Source organism: Haliotis rubra, unplaced genomic scaffold (assembly GCF_003918875.1).
Source record: "Haliotis rubra isolate DU_JTF1 unplaced genomic scaffold, ASM391887v1 Scf480, whole genome shotgun sequence".
NCBI lineage: Eukaryota > Metazoa > Mollusca > Gastropoda > Lepetellida > Haliotidae > Haliotis > Haliotis rubra.
In genome coordinates, this window is record NW_025767169.1 from 181,234 (window position 1) to 203,128 (window position 21,895).

The 21,895-nt window shown below is 40.6% G+C and overlaps 1 protein-coding gene across 1 annotated transcript; it reads left to right on the top strand.

The window, feature by feature from the left end:
• The first annotated feature begins 8,398 nt into the window (after window positions 1-8,398).
• LOC124291062 (syndecan-1-like) lies at window positions 8,399-19,276 on the top strand. The gene is made up of 5 exons (XM_046727964.1): window positions 8,399-8,651; window positions 10,308-10,417; window positions 10,845-10,914; window positions 12,336-12,434; window positions 13,575-19,276. Exons 1-5 carry the CDS (start codon window positions 8,399-8,401, stop codon window positions 13,739-13,741), a joined length of 699 nt encoding a protein of 232 aa, XP_046583920.1. The 3' UTR covers window positions 13,742-19,276.
• The last annotated feature ends 2,619 nt before the right edge of the window (window positions 19,277-21,895 follow it).

Here is a 21,895-nt window from a genome sequence, read left to right on the forward strand (position 1 = left end):
TACTGATATAATTTTCATGTCATATCTTGAACCCATTGAACAGTGCAGAGTTATGTTAGAAAGTATTGTCCAAATACGCAAGATGTCAATTTGCTGAGTTTTGTCTCAGCACGAGTTTACCTGCACCAGGTGTGGTAATGATACGTATCCACACAATGCAAGTGATAATATCAGGAGGACATTACAGTGAAGCACCAGGACACTCCCTGACCTCAGTGTTCCTGCCTGGAGTGAAAGGTCAACAGGCTGTGGTAGAGCATCCCTGGTTGGCCAGGCTTATCACACGTTCATCTGACCTACTGACTCTTACCCATATTACACGGAATCAAACAAAGCTCTATGAACTAATGGACCCGAAACAATGTCAATTACGAATTATGTATTGTTTTTGGTTGTATAAAATGATTTTGTTCAAGTACCTTGCATTTAATATACATATGCCTCATATTTTTGTACACATGTATCTTTAAGAACAAAGTTCATGCAGTCACTTTTTCAGTTGTTCATTCTACCTCTGTTTAGTATTGTAAAGCATCAGGGAAAGTGCTGACTCTGCACAGAAGTATATTGGTTTAATGGGAGCCCCAGTTGTCCAAGGTGCTGGTAAATTATGTTTCTAGGTTTGTCAGCTCCATCATACATGTTTGTTTAACAGAAGTGGTAAACGTCGGAGACCTGCTTTCCTTCAACATAAATCTGACTCCTCATGATATAGCAGGAATACTTTTAATGGCAGTGTGAAATCCAGCTCACTCACTTATGGTAATATTATGGACTTTGTTTACTGCATCCATAGCAAGTGAATGGATGGTTGGGGCTGTTGTCCTGTCAATGTGGGACAACAGTCTGTGAGGGCCTCGCTATATGGATAGCTGTATCACTTACAGAGGGTGTGTAATTACCTGTATTGACACTGGAGAAACACGTTCCAAAAGGCATACACTGTATTTTCATAAATTCACTTTATTTCAGAAATGTTCCTTTCTAACTAAAGCTTCAATTATTTTTGTGATACATTTCAACAATCACAGTGTCTATATAGGTGAACCGTATGAGACCTTTTAGAGCCTGGCGTGAGTATTGAGGTAGATGTGCATAGGAGTTAACACAGGGTAGGTGTCATGGGCTGGAGGAGTGTGGGAATGTCGTGGCAATAAATGTCATAGTAGGATGTGGGATGGGGTGACATCCTGACCCCGCTGTTACTTAATCCTGCATGCATATACATCACGGGGATCCACATGGGGAAGGAAATACATGACGCATTACAAATCATGGATGATTTGAAGTCACACCAGTCAGGTGCATAGAGGCCATCTTCCGTGTCAGCCCAACCGGAAATATTACCTCAGTAGTGTTGGTGTGTATCAAAGTACAAGTGGTCAGTCATCAACATTTATAATCAAGTTACTGAAAGTCCTTAGAATTTAGTGTTTGATACTGTAATCAGTGTGACTGTCTGTACCATGGCTGAATCATTGCAAAGAGTGAATGAGTATGGTGTTATGCCACTTGTAGCAATATGCCAGCAATATCATGGCCGGGACACCTATAATGGGCTGCACATATTGTATCCATGTGGGGAATCGAACCTGGGTCCTTGGCATGATAAGTGAACACTTGAACCATAATGCTATCCTACCTAATTGCAGAGGGCAAAGTAATCATATTGAGCAGTCAATAGTTGAATTTTTCCTTATCCTGACTCATGCTCTTTGTTTGTCTTCTTCTTCTGCTAACATAGTGGAACACTTGTATCTCCTTATTTGAAGCTCCCTTCAAAATAAAATCACTAATTGGTACTCACCACGAAGTTGCTCCCTTTGTTTCCCCTGGCGGAAAGGTGTCGCCACCCTCTGGCCATGTGCTCCACTCTCTCCTTCTTCGCCCAGTGAGCAGGATGTGAGAGCCTCGTGTCTCCTTACACACCATATCCTTTGATAATCTTCTTTAGTTTTTACCTCATAGGTTACTATAGAGGTATAGCTAGTATCCTTTACTATTTGTATTGATTAATTATCGATTTCTACTGTTTATTCACGGTATTCGTGATTGTTCAGCTAGCTTTACGCTGATGAAAATCTGTACGATTTGTAGATTACGCTTTTTCTGCTCCCGATCCACATGTAATATGCCCTAGTTGTTCTACTGCAGCGCTTAATTCACGCTTGCAGTTACTGCATTAATTTATCTCATTCTGCATTTAATAAATATCATCTTTATGCCTTTAAGACGCGGCTGCAGATAGATCACGCAAACAAGGGCAAAACATGGCAGAGAGTCCAGATATTCCATCCAGTCAGCTGCTAGCGATCGACCCTCTCCCGCCTGGTGTTCTGCTAGAGACCCCCCTCGTAGAGGAACGGGACGCAGTCCGCTACCTCGAAGAAACGACCGCCTCCCCAGACATCCCGGCCATTGCAGACCAAGTCTAAGAGGGCCTCATCGCCGCCTCAACGCAGATTGAGGACACCCAGGGCAGCGCAGACTTCCAAAGGGAAATCTACGAAGACAGCAAGAACTTTCAGCCGAGATCGCTCCAGCAGCAGAATTGGGCCTCTACGATGATCAGCCGATAATCATCCCCGACACTTACGGCAGAAGAAGCGACCGTGTCAGCGACTGTGACTTCTGCAGAGATCACCATGCAGCCTGATGCCTCTACACCGACGCCAGACGCCATTGATGTGAACCCCATCGCAGAAAAGACGCCTAATTTTACTTCGGCCACAGATCATCCCAGAAGACATGATGCGCAGATTATGAACATCATGGAGGACCACTACAAACCGCGCAAGCAGGGTCCGAAGTTTTCGCTAAGGCTCCAACGTAGACAGCACCCCAGAGGCACCCCCGCCAACGAGCAGCCAAGACGATGTCACCTTCGCTAAGGAAGTCCCGCGACCACCTTGACGGCGACCTAGATGTACAGCCTTCGCTAAGGCCTTCGGCGGAGAGATCATCACCATCTTCGATTTCATCTCTAGATATGGACTCAGACCATCAGACATCACGGAGGCCTTCGCTAAGGTCATATCATCGATCCCCTCGACCGACGAATGAAGCTTCGCTAAGGCATTCGCTGGCGACATATGATTCCAGATCCTCATCATCTAGAAGAACATCGAGGGACTGCCAAGAGCTTCGCCAAGCTATCAACATTCACCTCACAAGTCTCCAGAAGATCATCCCATAGACGATCTCCACTTCGCTTCATCACCAGGTCGATCACCCGCCAGATCTCCACATAGAGCGCGACAAGTCAACTAGATCGCCACAAACCTCATCAGATATACAGACAGCTACACGCAGTCCCCAAGAGCATCTACAATTTGTTAATGATGATGGTTTTGAGGATGATGGAGGAATCATATTTTCTGATGCAGAGATACGGTATTGATGGTCAATAACCTAGATCTCACATCACCATCTAAAAGTGGCAATACAGCGCAGACGATTTGATGAAGGAAGATGATCCAGATGCAATCACTCTACCCCGATCGACCCGGACATGCAGTGCCACAGAATCTAGATGCAGCTTTCCAGAAAGCTACTTAAAGTTCAGATACCACATCTGCCCAACTTTCAAGCCAAGAAGTTCTCCACGATAACATGGACTCCTTCTACAAGGCCCAGGACATCGATGAGAACTATAAGATCATCAGCCATGTAAAGAACAAGATTTACAAGATGGATGATCGCAAGTTGGCTCATATAGAAACCATGACTAGACGATGTTCTTTGGGTTAAATAGATCTAGGACGATCAATGAGACTCTTATTACTAGATTCCGGATTCCACGACGGAAGATGATAGAATGATTTATTCTGCCTTACTTATGCAAAAGAAAGATCAGCAGTTTTAACGGATCATCTTACATCTGTTTCAGCAGCATTGACCTTAGCTCGTCCGCCAAGGCCTCCTCGCCTCCTGTAATTGGGGAGAACTTTACAGCCCCACTTTATACAGCCCCGTGGTCGACAACATCCATCTTTGACGGAGAAATCGACAAAGTCGCCAAGGAAGTCTCTAAGGATTCCAGGGAAGTCCTTATGATTAGATCGATGGACACACTAGCCAGCCATTCGGCCAGACTTCACAAAGATACTCAGGCAGATCTAAGTTCACGGGCCTACAAAGAGCAAGAGACAGGAAGATAGCCAGCTCTAGAGGTAAGATTCTTTTCGTCGCTTCCATATGGCAACTATAGAGGAGGATCAGGAAGAGGCAGGACACCCAGAGGTTCCCGCAATTATAGACGCTGAAACACAGGTTCGAACGACTGAGTCTTCCACCCCAGCCGCTCCAGTACAGCCAGCTCAAGTGGGTGGACGCTTCCAACTACACTGGGAAAACTGGGGAATATTGCAAGACCCTTACGCCTCCAACATTCTTCAACACGGATTTTCAGATCCCTCTACAGGCTAAGCCTCCGCTGACAATCAAACCCCCAAGTTCGATTTACAAGCTTAACAACTACCAAAGATAAGAGAGGCTGTTTCATCACTCCTATCCAAACAGGCCATAGAAGTAATAGATCAAGCAAACGCCGAACCAGGTTTCTACTCCCCAGTTTTCCTAGTTCCCAAGAAAAACTCCACGGAGAAATACAGACTCATCTACAACATGAGCTTTTCAACAAGAACTATCTACGCAAAACCATCGGGTTTCGCAGATGATACATTTACCTCAGTTACGCCAGATGATTCGGCCCTATGGACTACATGGGCAGCATAGATCTACAGGATGCCTACCTGCACATCCCCATTCATCCCGATTCCAGGAAATACCTACGATTTACTCTAGAAGGGCTACATTACCAGTGGAAAGTAATTCCCATTCGAATATCATCAGCCCCTGGCTATTCACGAGGATAACGTAAACCGATTATCAAATTTCTACATCAAGGGCTACGAGCGCTTTACCTCGACGACGGATACAAGTAGATCAAGATCCACCGCGCCTCAAACTACAGTTAAATTACATCATAAAGCTACTAACACAACTAGGTTGGTTAGTAAACTTACGCAAGTCGGACCTAGTACCATCGCAAGACCTGCAGTTCCTAGGTATTCGATTCATCACAAATCGCGAACCGTGATTATGGTACCAGAAGACCGCTATTCAAGATACAGCAGACCATTCCACCAGCTCTACTCTCCGCTACCACTGCGACAATGGCAGAGCCTACTAGGTCTCTCACATCAGCCCAAGACATGACTGTCACAGGCAGATTACAGTTACGCCCCTACAGGTCTCTCATCAACGACATCTCAACGATGTACAACCATTCAGTCTACCAAACATCTCAGACCGCATCTACTATGGTGGACCAAGAAATCGAATGTTCGCGAAGGGATTTGTTTAGCAGAGCAGGAATACAAAACCCATCTGTATGTAGACGCTGTTACCCAAGGTTGGGGAGCTCATCTCACCAACCACACGATATCAGGGTTATGGAATCAGCAAGAATGCAAACCCATATAAACAGTCTAGAAATGAAAGCTGTAATCAACGCCATTCTACATTGGAGCACATTTCTACAAAATGCCACTCTAATGATCCATACAGACAATTCGACAGTGGCGCTTCTACATAAACAAGCAAGGCTCAACGAGATCGATGAACCTTTTGAACCTAAGCTTTCAACTGTTCGATTTAATACAAGATCTAAATCTACATGTCAGAGCAGTGCACATTCCCCGAGCCAGAAATATACTAGCAGACGCCTCTCGGCCTCATCTACCATCACCGACAGAGTGGATGATCAACAGGGAAATTTTTGCACAGATAATCAAGCAATTAGGAGCCGCTTAATAGACCTATTCGCCACGCCGATTCAACAATCAGCTACCGACATTCGTGTCACCAGTCCCAGACCCCAAGCTTGGGCAACGGATTTAAGTCTATCATGGAAGGCCTCAATGCGCACGCTGCTTCCGCCAGCAATAATACCTCAAGTATTACAGAAAATCAGACAAACACAGAGCCTACAACTCACTTTGGTCGCGCCTCTACTGGCCGGCCAGAACGTGGTTTCCCATACTAATTCAAGAAATCGGTCAACCAACACTGGAGCTACCCAAGCGCCAAGAAAAACCTGTTAATTCATCCTCACACCAAACAAGTGCACGGAAACCCAGCAATGTTCCAACTACACGTATGGACTGTATACAAATGTGTTTAAACAAGAGAGGATATTCTGCCAGGGCTGCAAAAGCAGTCACGCTTTGCCTTTACGCTACTCAACTCGTGAACTTGTAACGACGACAAGTGGCACAGTTTCAAAATTATGCAACAAAGAAAGGGTTTACAGCAAGAGAGGCTTCACAACCTCAAGTGGCAGACTATTTGTGTTACCTACGCCAAAACAAACATTTAAAAGGTTCAACGATATCAACATATCTTGCCGCTTTAGTTCTGTAATCACCATGAGAACGGGTGTCAAATTGACAAGATCTCCAGAGTTACTGGCCTTACTACGAAGCTCCGATTGAGGACCAAAAGCGAAGTTCCACTTCCAGCTTGGGATCTGAATGTAGTGTTACAACACCTCACGAAAGTGAGGTCTATGAACCTTTGGAATCGATAAACTTTGAATTTCTCTCACAGAAAACACTGTTTCTGCTATCGCTAGCCACAGCAGCAAGAATGTCTGAAATTCACGCCTGGATTACTTAGAGGATACAGTTTGATGACAATCATAACACAGCACTCGGATTAAGATGGGATTTCATCGCGAAAAATCAACTGCCAGGTCAACCAGACAGATTATTCCACATCCCGGCGCTTATCCTCTATTCTCGATCACAAGATACACAAGACCTATCACTGTGTCCGTAAGAGCCAAAGTTTATTTATTTACGCATCCAAAACAAGGAGAAGATTTCAAACGCTTATTCATCCCCTTATCGCCACTTAATCAAACAGAAGTGTCACGGACCACAATATCTATTTGGATAAGGACTGTCATTCTCCGCGGCCTACAAGGCAGCAGGCTTGGACCCACCAACAGCATCAAATCCACATGAGATCAGGGCACTGGCCTCTACCCTCGCCTCTACACGTAACTGTTCCTTGAACACGATTATGGAAGGATGCTATTGGAAATCTAACATGGTATTTGCTAATCACTACCTGAGAGACATCACTACAGAAGATGTCTCTGGCATTCACCATTTCGACCACTGGTCCCGCCAGCAACTGACAGTCCCTCAGAGATGCTAAAATATTATCCTCACAAGATTAATATGTATTTTATACATACTCATCTAGCTTATAACTCTCTACGGAGTTTTAGGGCTATGTATATATGTTCAGCTTAAGTATTCAACCTTAAGCATATACTTTGGTATAGTCAATTTCAGTGCCTCTATCAGAGTCACCTATATATATATATATATAATTTATATGTATTGTTCAATATATTCATAATGTAATTCCCTTTAATGGCTTTATATAACCTATGGTTTTCTTTATACAGGAAACATCCTAAATCTAAGCCTTCATGAAGTTCCCGTGAGGGGATATTACAGTATATCTATACAAAATCACTAATTATAAATCCAAAGTATTCTGTTACCCACCTCCGCTCCAGAGGATGCTACAAGCAAAAGAGCATGAGTCAGGATAAGGAAAAATATGTAATTTTTAGAGTAAAATTGATATTTTATACTTATCCTGACTCATGAGGTTAGCTCCTCCCATCCTCCCCACATAACACTTTGGATTTCCTGTAAATTCAAGTGTTGGGCTCGCTAAATCAGGAGAGAGTGGAGCACATGGCCAGAGGGTGGCTTACACCTTTCCCGCCAGGGGAGACAAAGGGGAGCAACTCGTGGTGAGTACCAATTAGTGATTTTATTTTGAAGGAGCTTCAAATAAGGAGATACAAGTGTTCCACTATGTTCGCAAGAAGAAGAAGACAAGCAAAAGAGCATGAGTCAGGATAAGTATAAAATATCAATTTTACTCTAAAAATTACATTCATTTATAATTTATTCCATTCACATTTGGATTTGTGAAATTACCCTGTGATGACATTTATTGATTTGAGATATCTGTCCAGTTCATAACGAGGCTGCTCTACGCTCTTGTGACAGTGACATAGATTATTAATCAGCAACAAATAGATACAATGTGGAACAAGTATTTATGGATAACAACTTCTTTATTTAGGTGAGTCGCGTCGCTTGACAGATTCTTGTATCTGTATCTTGAAGCGTTGACGACTCATCAACGAAATAAAGAAGTTGTTATCCATAAAAACTTGTTCCACATTGTACGTCTCAACTTCTAAAATGCCACTCAAACAAACAAATAGATAGGCTTCACCAGCAATTAGAAATGATACTTCAAGGCTTTATTGTTTATAATTAGTGATTATGAACATCAGCTAATGTTTTTGTTTATTGTTTTTCATTTTCTTTTCCCCTATATCCCAGGCACAAACTTACACCCCTGTGTGTTCAAGCTTGTTCAGCATATCCGCTCCCCAATGTATGGTACTTTCCGTCCACGGTGTAAGATGAATGGAGAATTCGAGGAACTTCAGTGCCATGGATCTGTATGCTTCTGTGTCGATCAAAGAGGAAGAAAAATATTTGGATCTGAAGTACCCACTCTTGAAGGTCATAAGGAAAAATGCATTCGTAAGTTTTGTAACATTTAAGGCTTTACATCTAGCCCTCATGCAGTGATCTTTCAAGGCTGGGACATTGTGGGTATTTTTGATGGTGTTACAATTTTGAACCTATTAAAATGATTCCTTTGACCAACAGTGCACAACCAGTCTGGTTGTCCAGACATTAAAGTCTACCATTTAATGATTGTATAAATATTCATCTGTCCAGTCCATGAAGCCAAGGATGACAGGGTTAAGACATAGCATTAGGACATGTGAAACTGTTTCAAGACTGGTTTTACACATCATGATTTTGTTGCTTAGACATCAGGTGTAAACTAAGATGAGGGCTGTTTGGATATGACTGGATAGTAAATAACCTGTATCACTGCTCTGCAGGTTTCTGAAAATGGTGGTAAAGGACATTGAGGGGTCTTGTTTTTATATTAACATGCATGAAAAGGTAACTGTTTACTTGAAGTTTCTTTTCAATTTATTTTAACATGGAATGATTTACATCAGGAATGGTTGATTTTGTTATAATGTTTTGTTGCCATTTCTGTCATCTTGATACTGATGGGATTCCCGGACTGGTTTGCCCCAAAGTACTGAATGGTTGTCATTAGAATCTGGAATGGTGATCTGATGGTCAATGAAGTGAAACTTATGAATGTACATGTCAGGGTAGAGATTGCGATCTGGTTGCGATCTGGTAGAATCGGATATTCTACCAGAAGAGATTGCAATCGGAGTCTCTACTGGTACACATCCATTGCTTCATAATGTAAAAGTATGAGAGTGATCAAATATATTTGTGCTGAGCATTAGTTTGTGGAATTTATCACTGTAGTGATATTGAGCCAACTATTACGTACCAGATAATACATTTTTAACCCCTTGGCATATAACACGGAGGTATAGTCAACGCATCGTCCGTCCGGGGCATAACTAACAAAACTTTTAATATTTTTCAACAAGAATTGGTAGATATGTCAAACCGAGCATAAAGTGGTGTCTTTTGCTTTTTACAGATTTTTTACATTTTTATTTTGGCTCGATTTCCATGGAAACAATTTGGATTTAGTCTCGAAAAGGGGTGGATTTCGTTGTCAAAGCATAACATAAACTGCTTAATATGTATCAACAGAACTTGGCAGATATATCAAACAGATCCCTAAGTGATGCCTTTCGCTATTTGTGGACTTTTGGCATTTATATTTTCATGATTTCCACGGAAACAGTTTGGACTTAATCTAAAAAATCAAGTTGGACTTTAAGTAACTGTCAGATGATTTGTTCTTTCAAATTTTTTGGGGCCAGGGGGATTTGTCATCTTCTGATGACTCTTGTTCTAGTTTGTCGGCATTATGCTTGTGTTTCACCAGAGTGAAAAAGGTGAAACACCTGTATCACTTTGGCTTAAGCTCACATGGACAACTGTTCAAAGCAGCTTGATCCTAGCTCTCTGCATTCTCCAACAAGAGATGTATGGTTCTTACTGATCTTTATTGCTGTTATAAATTAGAGAAGGACATACACCAACCAATAGTAAATATGTTTCCTCTCAGGCTCGACGTCATGTTTCTCTTCCCACAAGTGTAGTTCTTTTAGCTGTTTTTATTATTAGTGAATAAAAGTATGAGAGACAAAAATTCCAACTGATTCAGTGCATTTCTTTCTGTAGCATATATGTCAACCACTACCCAAGAAGCAACGTTCCCACCTGTGATCGAACAGAATGGCGGTATTATTGTGGAAGGAGGAAAACCACGTAAGCCCAAAACAGATCCAGGGGTAAGGACTTGAAAATGTGCATGCTTAAAATACAGACACGATCCACATCATTCATTAACCTTGTGAACTTGATAATTCTAAGATAATTGCAGCAGGATCTCTTATTGTTACTATTTAACTCGGCTGTAGTTGACATTAGTGTTCATTAGATCTGTCAAGAACACTGCATCTCTTATGTGTTAGACCATTATCAATATGGAGTGGGCGATGGGGTAGCCTATTGGTTAAAGCCGTTCACTCATCACGCTGAAGACCAGGGTTCGATTCCACACACTGGTACAATGTGTGAAGCCCATTTCTGGTGTCCCTTGCCATGATACTGCTGGAATATTGTTAAAAGCGGCGTAAAACTAGCTCGCTCACATCAATATGGAGTATTACTAGAATGGAATTGTCACTAATTGTTTGATGATATTTACTTTTCCAGTACACGTATACCCCAGAAACACCTGCAACTGATACAGATTTGGGAACAAAGGACGAGGAAAATGAAATACGTAAGTGACTTCAAACAAGTTGCAATATGACTTTCTTGAAAATGTTTATCAAGGCTGTTTTCCTTGAGTCCAATTCATACTGCATGTTAATAGATACTTTACAAATGCAAGTTTGTTAACAGACCTGGCAGTACATGGAATCATGAAACATGGTAATGTTCATAGCATGAGGAACCCAATGCCCCGAGGCTCTGCGTATAGGTTTGCAGCATTGCTTGTACTGGCTGGCTGGTCAAATCCTTGACTGACCTATTGTGAAGTTGGTTTGTCACCATGCTTTTGGGTTTCTCACAAGTGGTTAATTGTAATGGAATTCTGTTCTCTACACACTGCTGGTGGTGGTGGGGTAGCCTAGTGGTTAACACTTTAACTCGTCAAACCAGAGATCCCGATTCGATTACCACCTGGGTGTTGTCATATGACTGATACCTTTTGAAGTCGTATCCAGCCCAACAGACTAGCCACCATGGTTTGTGATTCCATTCAGGACCCATGGTTCATAGCCATAACTGGGGTAGCCTAGTGGTTAAAGTTGGTATCCAGCGCCGAAGACCGGGTTCAATCCCCACATGGGTACAATGTGTGAAGCCCATTTCTGGTGTGCCCGTGATGTTGCTGGAATATTGCTAAAAGCGGCGTGAAACCAAACTCAGTCAGTCAGTCATATCCATAAACTACATTTCATTGAAGATCAGTAAGTGTGGTAATAGAAACAAACAAACCAGGATTTGAGTTGATCGTTAGCAAGAAATTTACTGTAAAGATCTCAAACCCAAACGGGGGCAGTGGGGTAGCCTAGTGGTTAAAGTGTTGGCTCGCCACGCCGAAGACCCGGGTTCGAATCCCCACATGGGTACAATGTGTGAAGCCCATTTCTGGTGTCTCCCGCCGTGATGTTGCTGGAATATTGCTAAAAGCGGCGTAAAACCAAACTCAGTCAGTCAAACCCAAACTGGTCCTGAATGCAACATAAGACCTGGTATTCGTGTATGTTGCACTGTATGTGGGTATTGGGAATGCAGTGCCTTGTTTGGGCTGCATATCCTTTTGGATATCCTCTTGCATCAAGGACTGTACCCATGGTGTGACCCTTTACGACACACATCCCTTCCACTCTACCCCTGTGAACAGTCACCTGTTTGTGAAGCCTAGGACAGCCTTGCATAGCATGTTGTACTTGACTGCCTACATTAATCTAATCAACTCTCATGTTTGCATTTGGAGTTCCTTGTTTCTCAACTATGATCTGACTGTCTGTGAACCATGACATGATTTAGTGGAACCTGATCTGTTATCTCAGCTCTTTGTATAAAGAAATACAAGCACAAAAACACATAACGTTTGTTAAAATCATTTGTGCTTCAGAATGATGCAGAAGCAGATTTTTTTCATCATTCTTATTCTGGTATCCTTTATTTCAGCTGAAGATGATGATGATGAGACAAATGAAACTGGTGATGACCCAGAAAAGGCCTCCGTGGCATCTGCTCACATCATGACTCAGCCCGGGCTTCTTGCAGGTGAGTGTTGTCCATGGTGGAGGTTTAGACACCAACCAGCTATCTTATTTCTTAAAGTTGTGGGTATTCGGGTAATAACAGATCTTGCATTATTATCATATTCAGGCATATGTTGTGTGCTGAAACTTGTCATTACCTCAAGGGTTTGCATGTGAAATATTGAACAAACTTTATGGAGGAAGCAGGAATCTATCGAAACGTCGCACTCATGAAATGAAAGTTGTTATCCATACAGTTTGTTCTATGTTGTGTGTCCCAACTTCTAAAATGCCACTGAAAGAGGTTTGCATGTGGTAGGAACTTGTGAGTTTTGGGTGACTGAACAATCACCAGCTCCCCTTGTATGCCAAATGTAGATTAAAATGAAAATGTGATGGTGACAGTCTGATCTAATGGTGACAATATGCTTCCTGGCTGATAGTGCACTTTTCGATCTAGACGCCTTACTAGTCAGCTATCAGTCATGTCTTTTGTTCACTCATATGATCACAAATGGCCTAAACTCAATTACAGTCTGTTTTCATACAGCTGGAATATGGTGCCATTGTTTTCTCCCCAACTCCTGTAAAGGATAACAGAATAAATATGCCTGCAGGCAGTGTGTTATTTTATTGTTAAAAATGGCTTCTGAGGTGTCTAAGTTGTCATTTCTGACATGCAGCACAATTCTGTCACGTGGGTTGTTTTACTGTTCGGGTAGTTGAGTGGTTATTATGTTATGAACCCATGAAGATCTGAGTTAGAATTGATCTTGAGCAACCTATGCTTGTCATAAGAGGTGACTAACGTGATCGGGTGGTCAGGCTCGCTGACTTGATGGACACATGTCACGGTATCCCTATTGCGTGAATCGATGCTCATGATGTTGATCACTGGATTGTCTGGTACAGACTCGTTTATTTACAGACCTCCGGCATATAGGTGGAATATTGCTGAGTGCAGCATAACACTTGCTCACTGTTATGTTTTGACATAAAGCCAAAACCTTGTTTTGATTCCCTATATCATAGTAATATGTTAGCCCATTCCTGATGTGCGATGGATGGATGGATGGATGGATGGATGGATGGATGGATGGATGGATGGATCGAATGCAACTTTCAGAATGTAAAGTAATTTATTTATTCTTTTGCGTTTCAGCCATCATTGGTGGAGCTGTGGTTGGTTTACTGTGTGCTATACTGCTCGTCATGTTCATAGTATATAGAATGAGGAAGAAGGATGAAGGCAGCTACGCATTGGACGAACCCAGGAAAAAGTCCACATATTCCCCGATCAACCAATCAGAAAAGGAGTACTATGCATGAGTTAGAAAAGGACGTCATCTGTTGAAACTTTAACTTTTATATTTAAGAAGCAGAAAGTCTGGCCTAGGAAGGGACCTATACTGTTGCCAATTGAAAATTTGTGGCCGATATATTTTTCCATTGCGAGCAGCATTACAGTACTACGTATGTACGTTGAACGTTGCTGTGGGTGCTTGCGTTACAGGTGGCTCAATGCACTTACGTTGAACTCGGTCTTCCTTGAAGGGTTGCGTTGAACATGGGTGCATTGGCTCCTAAGCCTGGTTGTACATACATATGATGATGGTAGGCGTTTACGCGAACTCTTACTGAACTCGACGTAAGCGTTGTGTATAGATGTTGCTGAGAAGCCATAGATCAACATCACAAGGACAGCGGTTTGACGAAATACCTCAGAAACCAGGTGAAAATTGTGACTAGTTTTAGAGGAAATCTGCCTTTTCCTGTCTGGATGTGTCAGTGGCCATGTTGTGGTTTTCCGTAAAACTTGAACTTGTGCATGAGAGTTTGGATGATGGAAAATATGTGGATCTGTCATACATTTGCTCTCGTATGGTTCAGGGATGGTTTTTTGAGTGAAATTATTTTTTTATTACAATACATTTTGATCATCTCCAGGTGGGAAAAGAAATAATTGTCAATAAAGCAAATATTGGTGCTGAATATTGATTTCCGTGCTGTTGCATTTTAGATATTTGTACAAGTCGAGAGGATTAATTGATCCAGTATATATAGTATGTGTACTTGTTTCAAGAAGTCATAATTTTCACTTGGTCTCGATTTGGTAGAGTGATGTTCTTGGGTCTTAGTTACCATGGTGACACCTCTTCTGAAAATGGTCATATGGCTTGACAACTTGTCTGATGTGAACATTCCACTCTGCCAGCTTGGACTGGTTCGGGTCAGGGAGGTCATTGCCATAGCAACGATGTCACATGACCCGCAAAGATTGTTCTTCATATCTTAAGCTATTTTAGAGCAGCATTTTATTTACCAGTTATTGTATGACATGGTGGTGTTTCCCCAGTATTTATGATGTAATAAATCTTGATACCCCGAAATGCAACAGGTGTAGGCTCCATGGAAATATTGTCTTATTTGCTCAATTTTAACCAAATAATTGAAATGTAACACAAATCCTTATCAGGAGAAATATCTGCAGAACATATTTGTGTCAACTCACCCGCTACCTTAAAAAATAACTGTAGCACAAGAAAAATATATGCTGTGAAATTTCCATTAGCTTTCGGATGAATCTGAATATTATGAATATAATTAATCAAATGACTTTTGAATAATCATGTTCGTAGTAGTTGTACAGCACTACCCTTAAAGGGGGACTAGGCTCAAGCAAATAGGCAGTCCCAGTTTGATTGAGGTTATTCAAGCACCTGTATTGTTGTCTCAGATTAAATGACATATATAAGTACTGCAGTAAATTTTAAGCCTAAAGGCATAGTGTTACAGTATTCCCACGTTCCCATTATATTGCCGAAAGTGAGTCAGAAATTTAGAACCTGGAGCGTAGTTCCCCTTTTGTTATGTATACGGGTTTGAACTGAAAACAAATGCAGTGTAAGTGTAAGTCATATAGCACAACACTTGGGTCAGTTATCACTTGATTAAATCTATGTATGTATTAAGTCATTACTGCCTGGAATACAATGAAGAAAACATGGAAATTGCAAGGACAATGCGAGCCATGATACCAACGAGAGGAACCCCCACGAAAAAAGGTCACAATGGGTTAATCATAAGGTGGTCATCCTAGCACCTTTCGCTTTAAGTCCAGTCAGGATTGCCTGTGGTCATTACAAAACCCCAAAGTGGTGTTGCATGGACTTTTGTGATTTCCAACAAAGAGATCTAAGGAGTGTCTTTTGTTTTCTTTTTGCAAATATTAGGATATAATCTAATAATTAATCTGTTGTGGCCTAGCATGCACATTTTCCTTATTTTGAGTTAAACTCTACATTGTATATAATATACTTGCCTACCTTGGTGAATAATTTGTCTTATGTTCTGGCTTCAAAGCTGATGTCTAGTTCATCTCAATCTATCTCTAGATGCAGAATATATTGATAAGGATGTCTCTGTACAAAGTAACCCTAGCTGCCCTGTAGTGCTAATTCAATTTCACATTTTTTTATTTTTTTGTGTGCAGGTCAGTTGTTGTTTTTTGCATTCATTTACTGAAATATTCTAGACTGCATGTACAATAATGCGTAGACCTTTCCCATAATAGGTGATTGAGACCAAATGTCATGGCTGCACATAGGGTTGCTTAATAGGACTGTATTGACTTTTCGAAGTACGTATTCATTCATTGTGCTAGAAGTGATATCTAGAACTTGGGGACAAGTTTTTCTTATCTATGAATGTGTTTCGTCATTTGACATGATTAACATGCAATCAAATTTTGACCAGGTTCGAGAAAATTTTCTATATATTGTCGGGGTCATTTCAAAAGTCCATGTTATTTTGCTTGTAGATACATGTGATGACTTTCTTTTCATGTAACAGGCCAACTTTTGAGATGACCCCTTGCACTTTCCTCTCTTTCATGTGTGTGGTGCTTCTGATAGGTTGAAGTAAAGGTTGTACATGTCTGTGTTGGGTATAGGTAGTAATGAGGTTTTGGAAAAACTAAGGGATTTTATTACCCTGCAAGTCTCATCTCTGAATATAAGTGGGAAGAAATCAGTGAAGAATTCTGGTGTGAGGTATTAACTGGTAGCCAGGCATTACAGCATTTATCACGCTGTGCCCATCCTGATCTGATGGGTCATATTGGGTGCCTTAGCACATACTGTACAACAAAGTACAACTTGTACATTGTATAATTATCTCATGGAATAGAAGAGCTGTTGTTATTGCTGTCTTGCTGCTATGCTGTTTGCCCTAGATCAGGATTTGGATCAAAGGTGCTCTGCCTCACAGAGAATTTCAGGGGGACGTATTCTATGTGGAAGCTTCTGTGGTCTCGTCAACATTTGACCCATTTTTCATGTTAGAGATCAGCTGTCTTGGTTAAGATGAAAATTTATGAAATTGTTCTTTCATGGTTAGAATTTAGATGCCAAAATGGTTTCTTTCATGACAACAATGTAAGTGTGTTGTCAAGAGGCCGACTTTTGTAGTTTCAGATCTTCTTGACGCGGATGTTGAATGGAGTGTGTGAGAATGTTGTGGTGCAACTTCAGCTTTAATGTATGTAGTAAACATTGTCCACACATTTTGCTGACTCAACACATTATGCTCATTCAAGTGTGTATAATTTCATGTTTTGACCTCTTCAACTGAGTGTAGTGAAACAGCAGCAGGTGCTCCTGCTCTTTGCATAGTGGCATGGTGAGATACTGTCTCAATGCAAATAACTGACCACCTGCTGATGATGTTGGACAGTGTTCAGGTCCTAGTATGAGGATGAAATCTTCTGTGTAGGAACAACCCCAGTTCAGCAATGATGTTCAGTACAGCACAATGTGTGGCCTTTAGTGATGTCTTCAAGTCTCATTCATGCTACAGCCCTGCTAGGGTGGACGTACATTTTGAGGGAATTTTGTCTAGGATGTGTCAGCCTATTTTGTTGAGTTTTACTGTCCTGAACAAAAATGGTCGACTTTCATAAGAGAAACATCTGATGTTTGTAACTGTATGGTGGTTTTCCTGATTCACAAAACTACTTGCTAATCAAATGTTTCAGGTATTCCTCCATTGTCTCGTTCCTGGACTGCAGACATTTGTATATTGTTTGTTATCTGTCCTGTCTATTGCAATAACTGTTTCATCTATACATATAACACATTTGCTTCTTACGACCTGCGTAGTTGGTGCTCAAGCTTGAGAAACTGTGAAGTGCCATCTGAGTTACCTCCCTTAAACAGACACCTGGTGTCTGTCACTTTGATTCATGATGAAACATTTAAATGTTAAGGTGTGTGTTTAAGGCTTCGTGTAACTAGAATCACACCATTTTGTAGTTTCTCAAGCTGTCTGACATATTTGCTAATTAAGAGAAAATTTGCATGGCAATGAAATGGGAGAATGAAATATTTACTTGAACTGTAACATGTATCATATCCATCATATAGGTTCAGGTAGTTCTGTCTGAATGCACCTGTACTTGATATTTGTATGTCAGTGTAAATATTGCCATAGCTTCGAAATTATTTTGGATTGGCAAATACTGATTTTCATATAGGTCTCCAAACTTCTATGGTTTCTGCTTTAAGTTATGCCTACACTTGTCCAGTACCCTCAACATACTATCACCTCAACAATCATCTGCTATGTATATTTACAGTATGGTGGTCACAAATGTACCTGCTTATGTGTGCATGCTGAAATCTAGCCACTCAAGCTGCAGTGTAACTCCCCATATTAAAGTGGTAACCTGAAGATGAGGGCATCAGAAAATAGAAGTTGTTAACATATTTGGATGAAGTTTCATATGTAAGCAAATTATTAGTGACAAGCCATCTTGAAATACAGGCAGCATCATTAGATAGGCATATACATATATTAAAGACAAAGAGGAATTGTGAACTGACCAATGTTCAGTTGCATGTGGTCATATTTTTGTAGGTTTTAACAACTGGTTTATTATTTGAGAAATTTTTAAGAACTTGATACTGGTGTTTGATGACATGCAGCTGGAGATTGGTCAGTGTGATTCCTTGCAGCACCTGGTATGCAGGTTGTATATGTTCAGACACAGAGGTCAATCTTCATCAGAAAAATGTTGAGGAGTATGCTTTCGTTGGTTTTAATTCATCAAATTCTGAAATATTTTGTTAATTTTTCATGCTATGAAATAGCAGAGCTTTTACAAGTTATTTGGAATTTTTGATTTGGGTTCTCGAGCCATTGTTTAATATTTGAATGTGAAGCTGAATATTATTTTCACGCGTTTACTGCAAGCTCTTCTATGTGAAAGTTGAAATCATCAATATTTGTAAATAGGTCTATATACATATATACACTTGGGAATTTAACGTGTATTTCACACACTGACTTAGTACTCTATCAGAGGACAAGAACAGATATTAACATAACAGCTCAAAAATGCTAAGTCAGATCAGTTTGCTGAAGGTGTGCCATCTGACAGCAGGTTAACTCTGGTCTTGTCCTCCTTAGGACATATTTTATTTGTACAAGATTTGATCGTATTAGGATCATTATGTGTACTGTTGTACGGTTGACACTAACACAAGGTTAGTCAAAATAGAGAGATTTAACAATCAAACATGCATCATCAGGCTTTAGTTTCTTCTTAGTGGTCACATACTGTTTCTTCTGGATAAACTATGATGAATAGCTTTTCTGAAATGTATCCGTGTACAAGTCATGTTATTTGGACCTGATAGGATGTTCTTTACCAATCAGATCTCATGTTAAAATATAGCAGCCAATCAGATCTTTCGTTTGGTTGTGACCAATTGTTATCCTCTAGGACTGCTATAGAATGTAACATAATTGGTTTTTCATTTAAACTCAAAACATGTAATTTGAAATAAACAGTTTTTTCCAAGATTTTTATCTTTGTTTATCTTCAATTGTTGTACAAGTGGGTATTTGTTTATGATGCATAGGGTGTATTTCAGAAATATGTTGAGATTCGAACCTGTTCATCAGCATCATGATGTAAGAACACCCAGTTAACCTACTTCAACTTTAACATGATACTATATGCACCTTTGATGGTATACTTCCCAGGGAGCTGAGAAAAGGGTGTTCAGTTGCCTGTGTAAATGTATGTGTGGAGCGGGCCATGAAGTAAATGCACACATTGTCACTTTTAGACCTGCTTCCATTCTCCTAATTGACCACAACCAGACTGAAGATCATCTGGACCACAACGGAACTGTTGCAGTGTTTCCTTTGTATATACTGCTCAAATTTTTATAGGCATAATAATGTTGTCATATTAAATATACACTTGACATAAGAATCACTTTCATTTATTGTGGAAAGATAAAATGTCATTATCAAAACTGGATATCGTCAAGAAATATTTCTGGTTGTTTTGAACCTGTGGGTACAGACACAGATTGATGTTGGTTGCAAATGGTGCCTATGAGAGTGAGTAACCTTTGAACACTACAGTCAGAGCATGGGGAACCAAGTTCAGGTAGGTCCAGGAGACATCACGCCTGCTGTTGTTAATGATGGGCACATTCAAGACAAGTTAATTAATCCTCCAAAATCAAAGGTTTCTCAACAATGATGATAATATTGCTGATATATTGTTCCAAAAGTGCAAGTTTTTATTTTATTTATACATTCTGAGAAATCCAAGTCAACAAAATAGCACATGAAGTGGGATGAAAGTTATAACCATTACCTATGTTATCCAGTAAGGTGAATGTTTCAGCCATGTGTGATGCTGACAGTTAAATGCTCCATATTTCTGTAGTATAAAGATAAACCTTCTTTGATGTATCAGATCATAAAATGGGCATAACACTCCCGTTCCTGAGCTTCCTAACATCCCAGTCTGTGCCAGCTCCCCACCTTCTACCAAGGAAGTACATGTTGACTCGAACTTGGTATTTATGTAAACTGCTTCATGGAATTTGTGGCGATGGATTCATGTGTGATCTAATCTTAGGATAATCTGATGAGTCTATTCTTAGCTTATACCTGAGTTCATCTTATCTATATGTGCACAGATATTCCAATAAATGTCACATTTCACTAGTTGTTGCCAATATCAAGTGGGATGAAAATATTTCCAGAACGCCACTCAAGGTCTCGGGTCACCTTGTCAGCATGTCATTGAGTGTTATGCCCTGTGTCATCTAGGTCAGAATTGGTCCCTGCAACCTCTGACCATCTCCATAGTCTAGTGGATGGTCAGAGGTTTCATTGCATGGCCGCATCAAACCAAAACACATAAAAATATAGTTGCAAGGGCTCCTTGGCTTTAGTTCTATCTATTGTATTTGAGGGCAAGAAATCATTGTTCAAAACGGAGCCAGAACACGTTTTTGACAGGTGAGCGGATCTTCCAAATACAGCCGGGGTCATGTACCTTTTAAGAAGTTCTGGAGAAGAAATAGTTCCCTCTTTAAAAGGCTGTATCTCAGTTGTTCTTGGGTCTACGGTCAAAACAACTAGTGTTCTGGAATCACCAAGACTTCATCTAGCATACTGGCACAATTTGCACAAATGGTTACTGGACATCAGTTATGGAAAGTTTGGAATGTCTAGAGCTGATGGTTCGAGCTCAGCACATTTTGGGAGCAAACTACTCAGAAAACTGCTGAAAAACATTGCCAAAAACTGAAAACAAAAATAACTGCCAAAAGGTACATTTTAGCGACTGACCTGTCAGGCAAAATTGTTGGGAATGCGATTGTGCATCTGTACAAGAGATTTGGAAGTGTTGGAACAATTAGTTCTTGAGATATTTGCTGTCAAACTTTGAAATTTGGAATTAATTTTGAATTATCTCCCCTTTGCTATTGGGCCTAGAGCCTAGAGATTTTTAAGGGGAATATCTTCACCTCGGTGGGCATCTGTGTGATTTTTTGTAAGTGATTCGGAGCATTGGTTTAGGAGGTATGTTTGGTACAAAAATCGGCAGAATAAATAATAATAATAATAATCCGAACGATTACAATAGGTCTCCTGCCTAGAGGCAAGGAGCCCTAAATATGGTACCTGTGCCTCAATGGAGAATCGATTTTAAACTGGCATGTCATCTCACTGATGGCACTATGAAACCAGAATTAGGCAGGACCAGTACAAGCATTGCTATATCAGTGCAACAGAGTGTAAAACTGAACTCCATCTCACCCACCAACATGCACTTGCCTTACAAGCTGACTCAATGGATCAAGTAGTTCAGGTTCAGTGAATTGGTTGTAGGTCACTGTGGCTAAACCACAAGGCTCAACCACTAGTTTATCAGGTTTAGATTTAGTTACCGATTAGGGCTGCAACGATTCGGTTCGATTCATCGAAAATCGAATCTGACACCTTAGTTTAGATTTTCGATAACATTATCACTATTTCGATTTGATATTTGAATACCTATTTAAATTATTTCCACACAGCCAGAACATAAATTTTGACTCCAACTCGATAGCAGTTTCGATCGCTGAAATATGGCGAAACGTGATTGGTTGACGCCAGGCTAATTATCCA

Excerpts from the sequence above, each read along its gene's own strand:
- LOC124291062 (XM_046727964.1), top strand. The coding sequence starts at position 8,399 with ATGTTTTTGTTTATTGTTTTTCATTTTCTTTTCCCCTATATCCCAGGC. Across the intron at positions 8,652-10,307 it reads TCATAAGGAAAAATGCATTC|CATATATGTCAACCACTACC; the intron begins GTAAGTTTTGTA and ends TTCTTTCTGTAG. Across the intron at positions 12,435-13,574 it reads TCAGCCCGGGCTTCTTGCAG|CCATCATTGGTGGAGCTGTG; the intron begins GTGAGTGTTGTC and ends TTTGCGTTTCAG.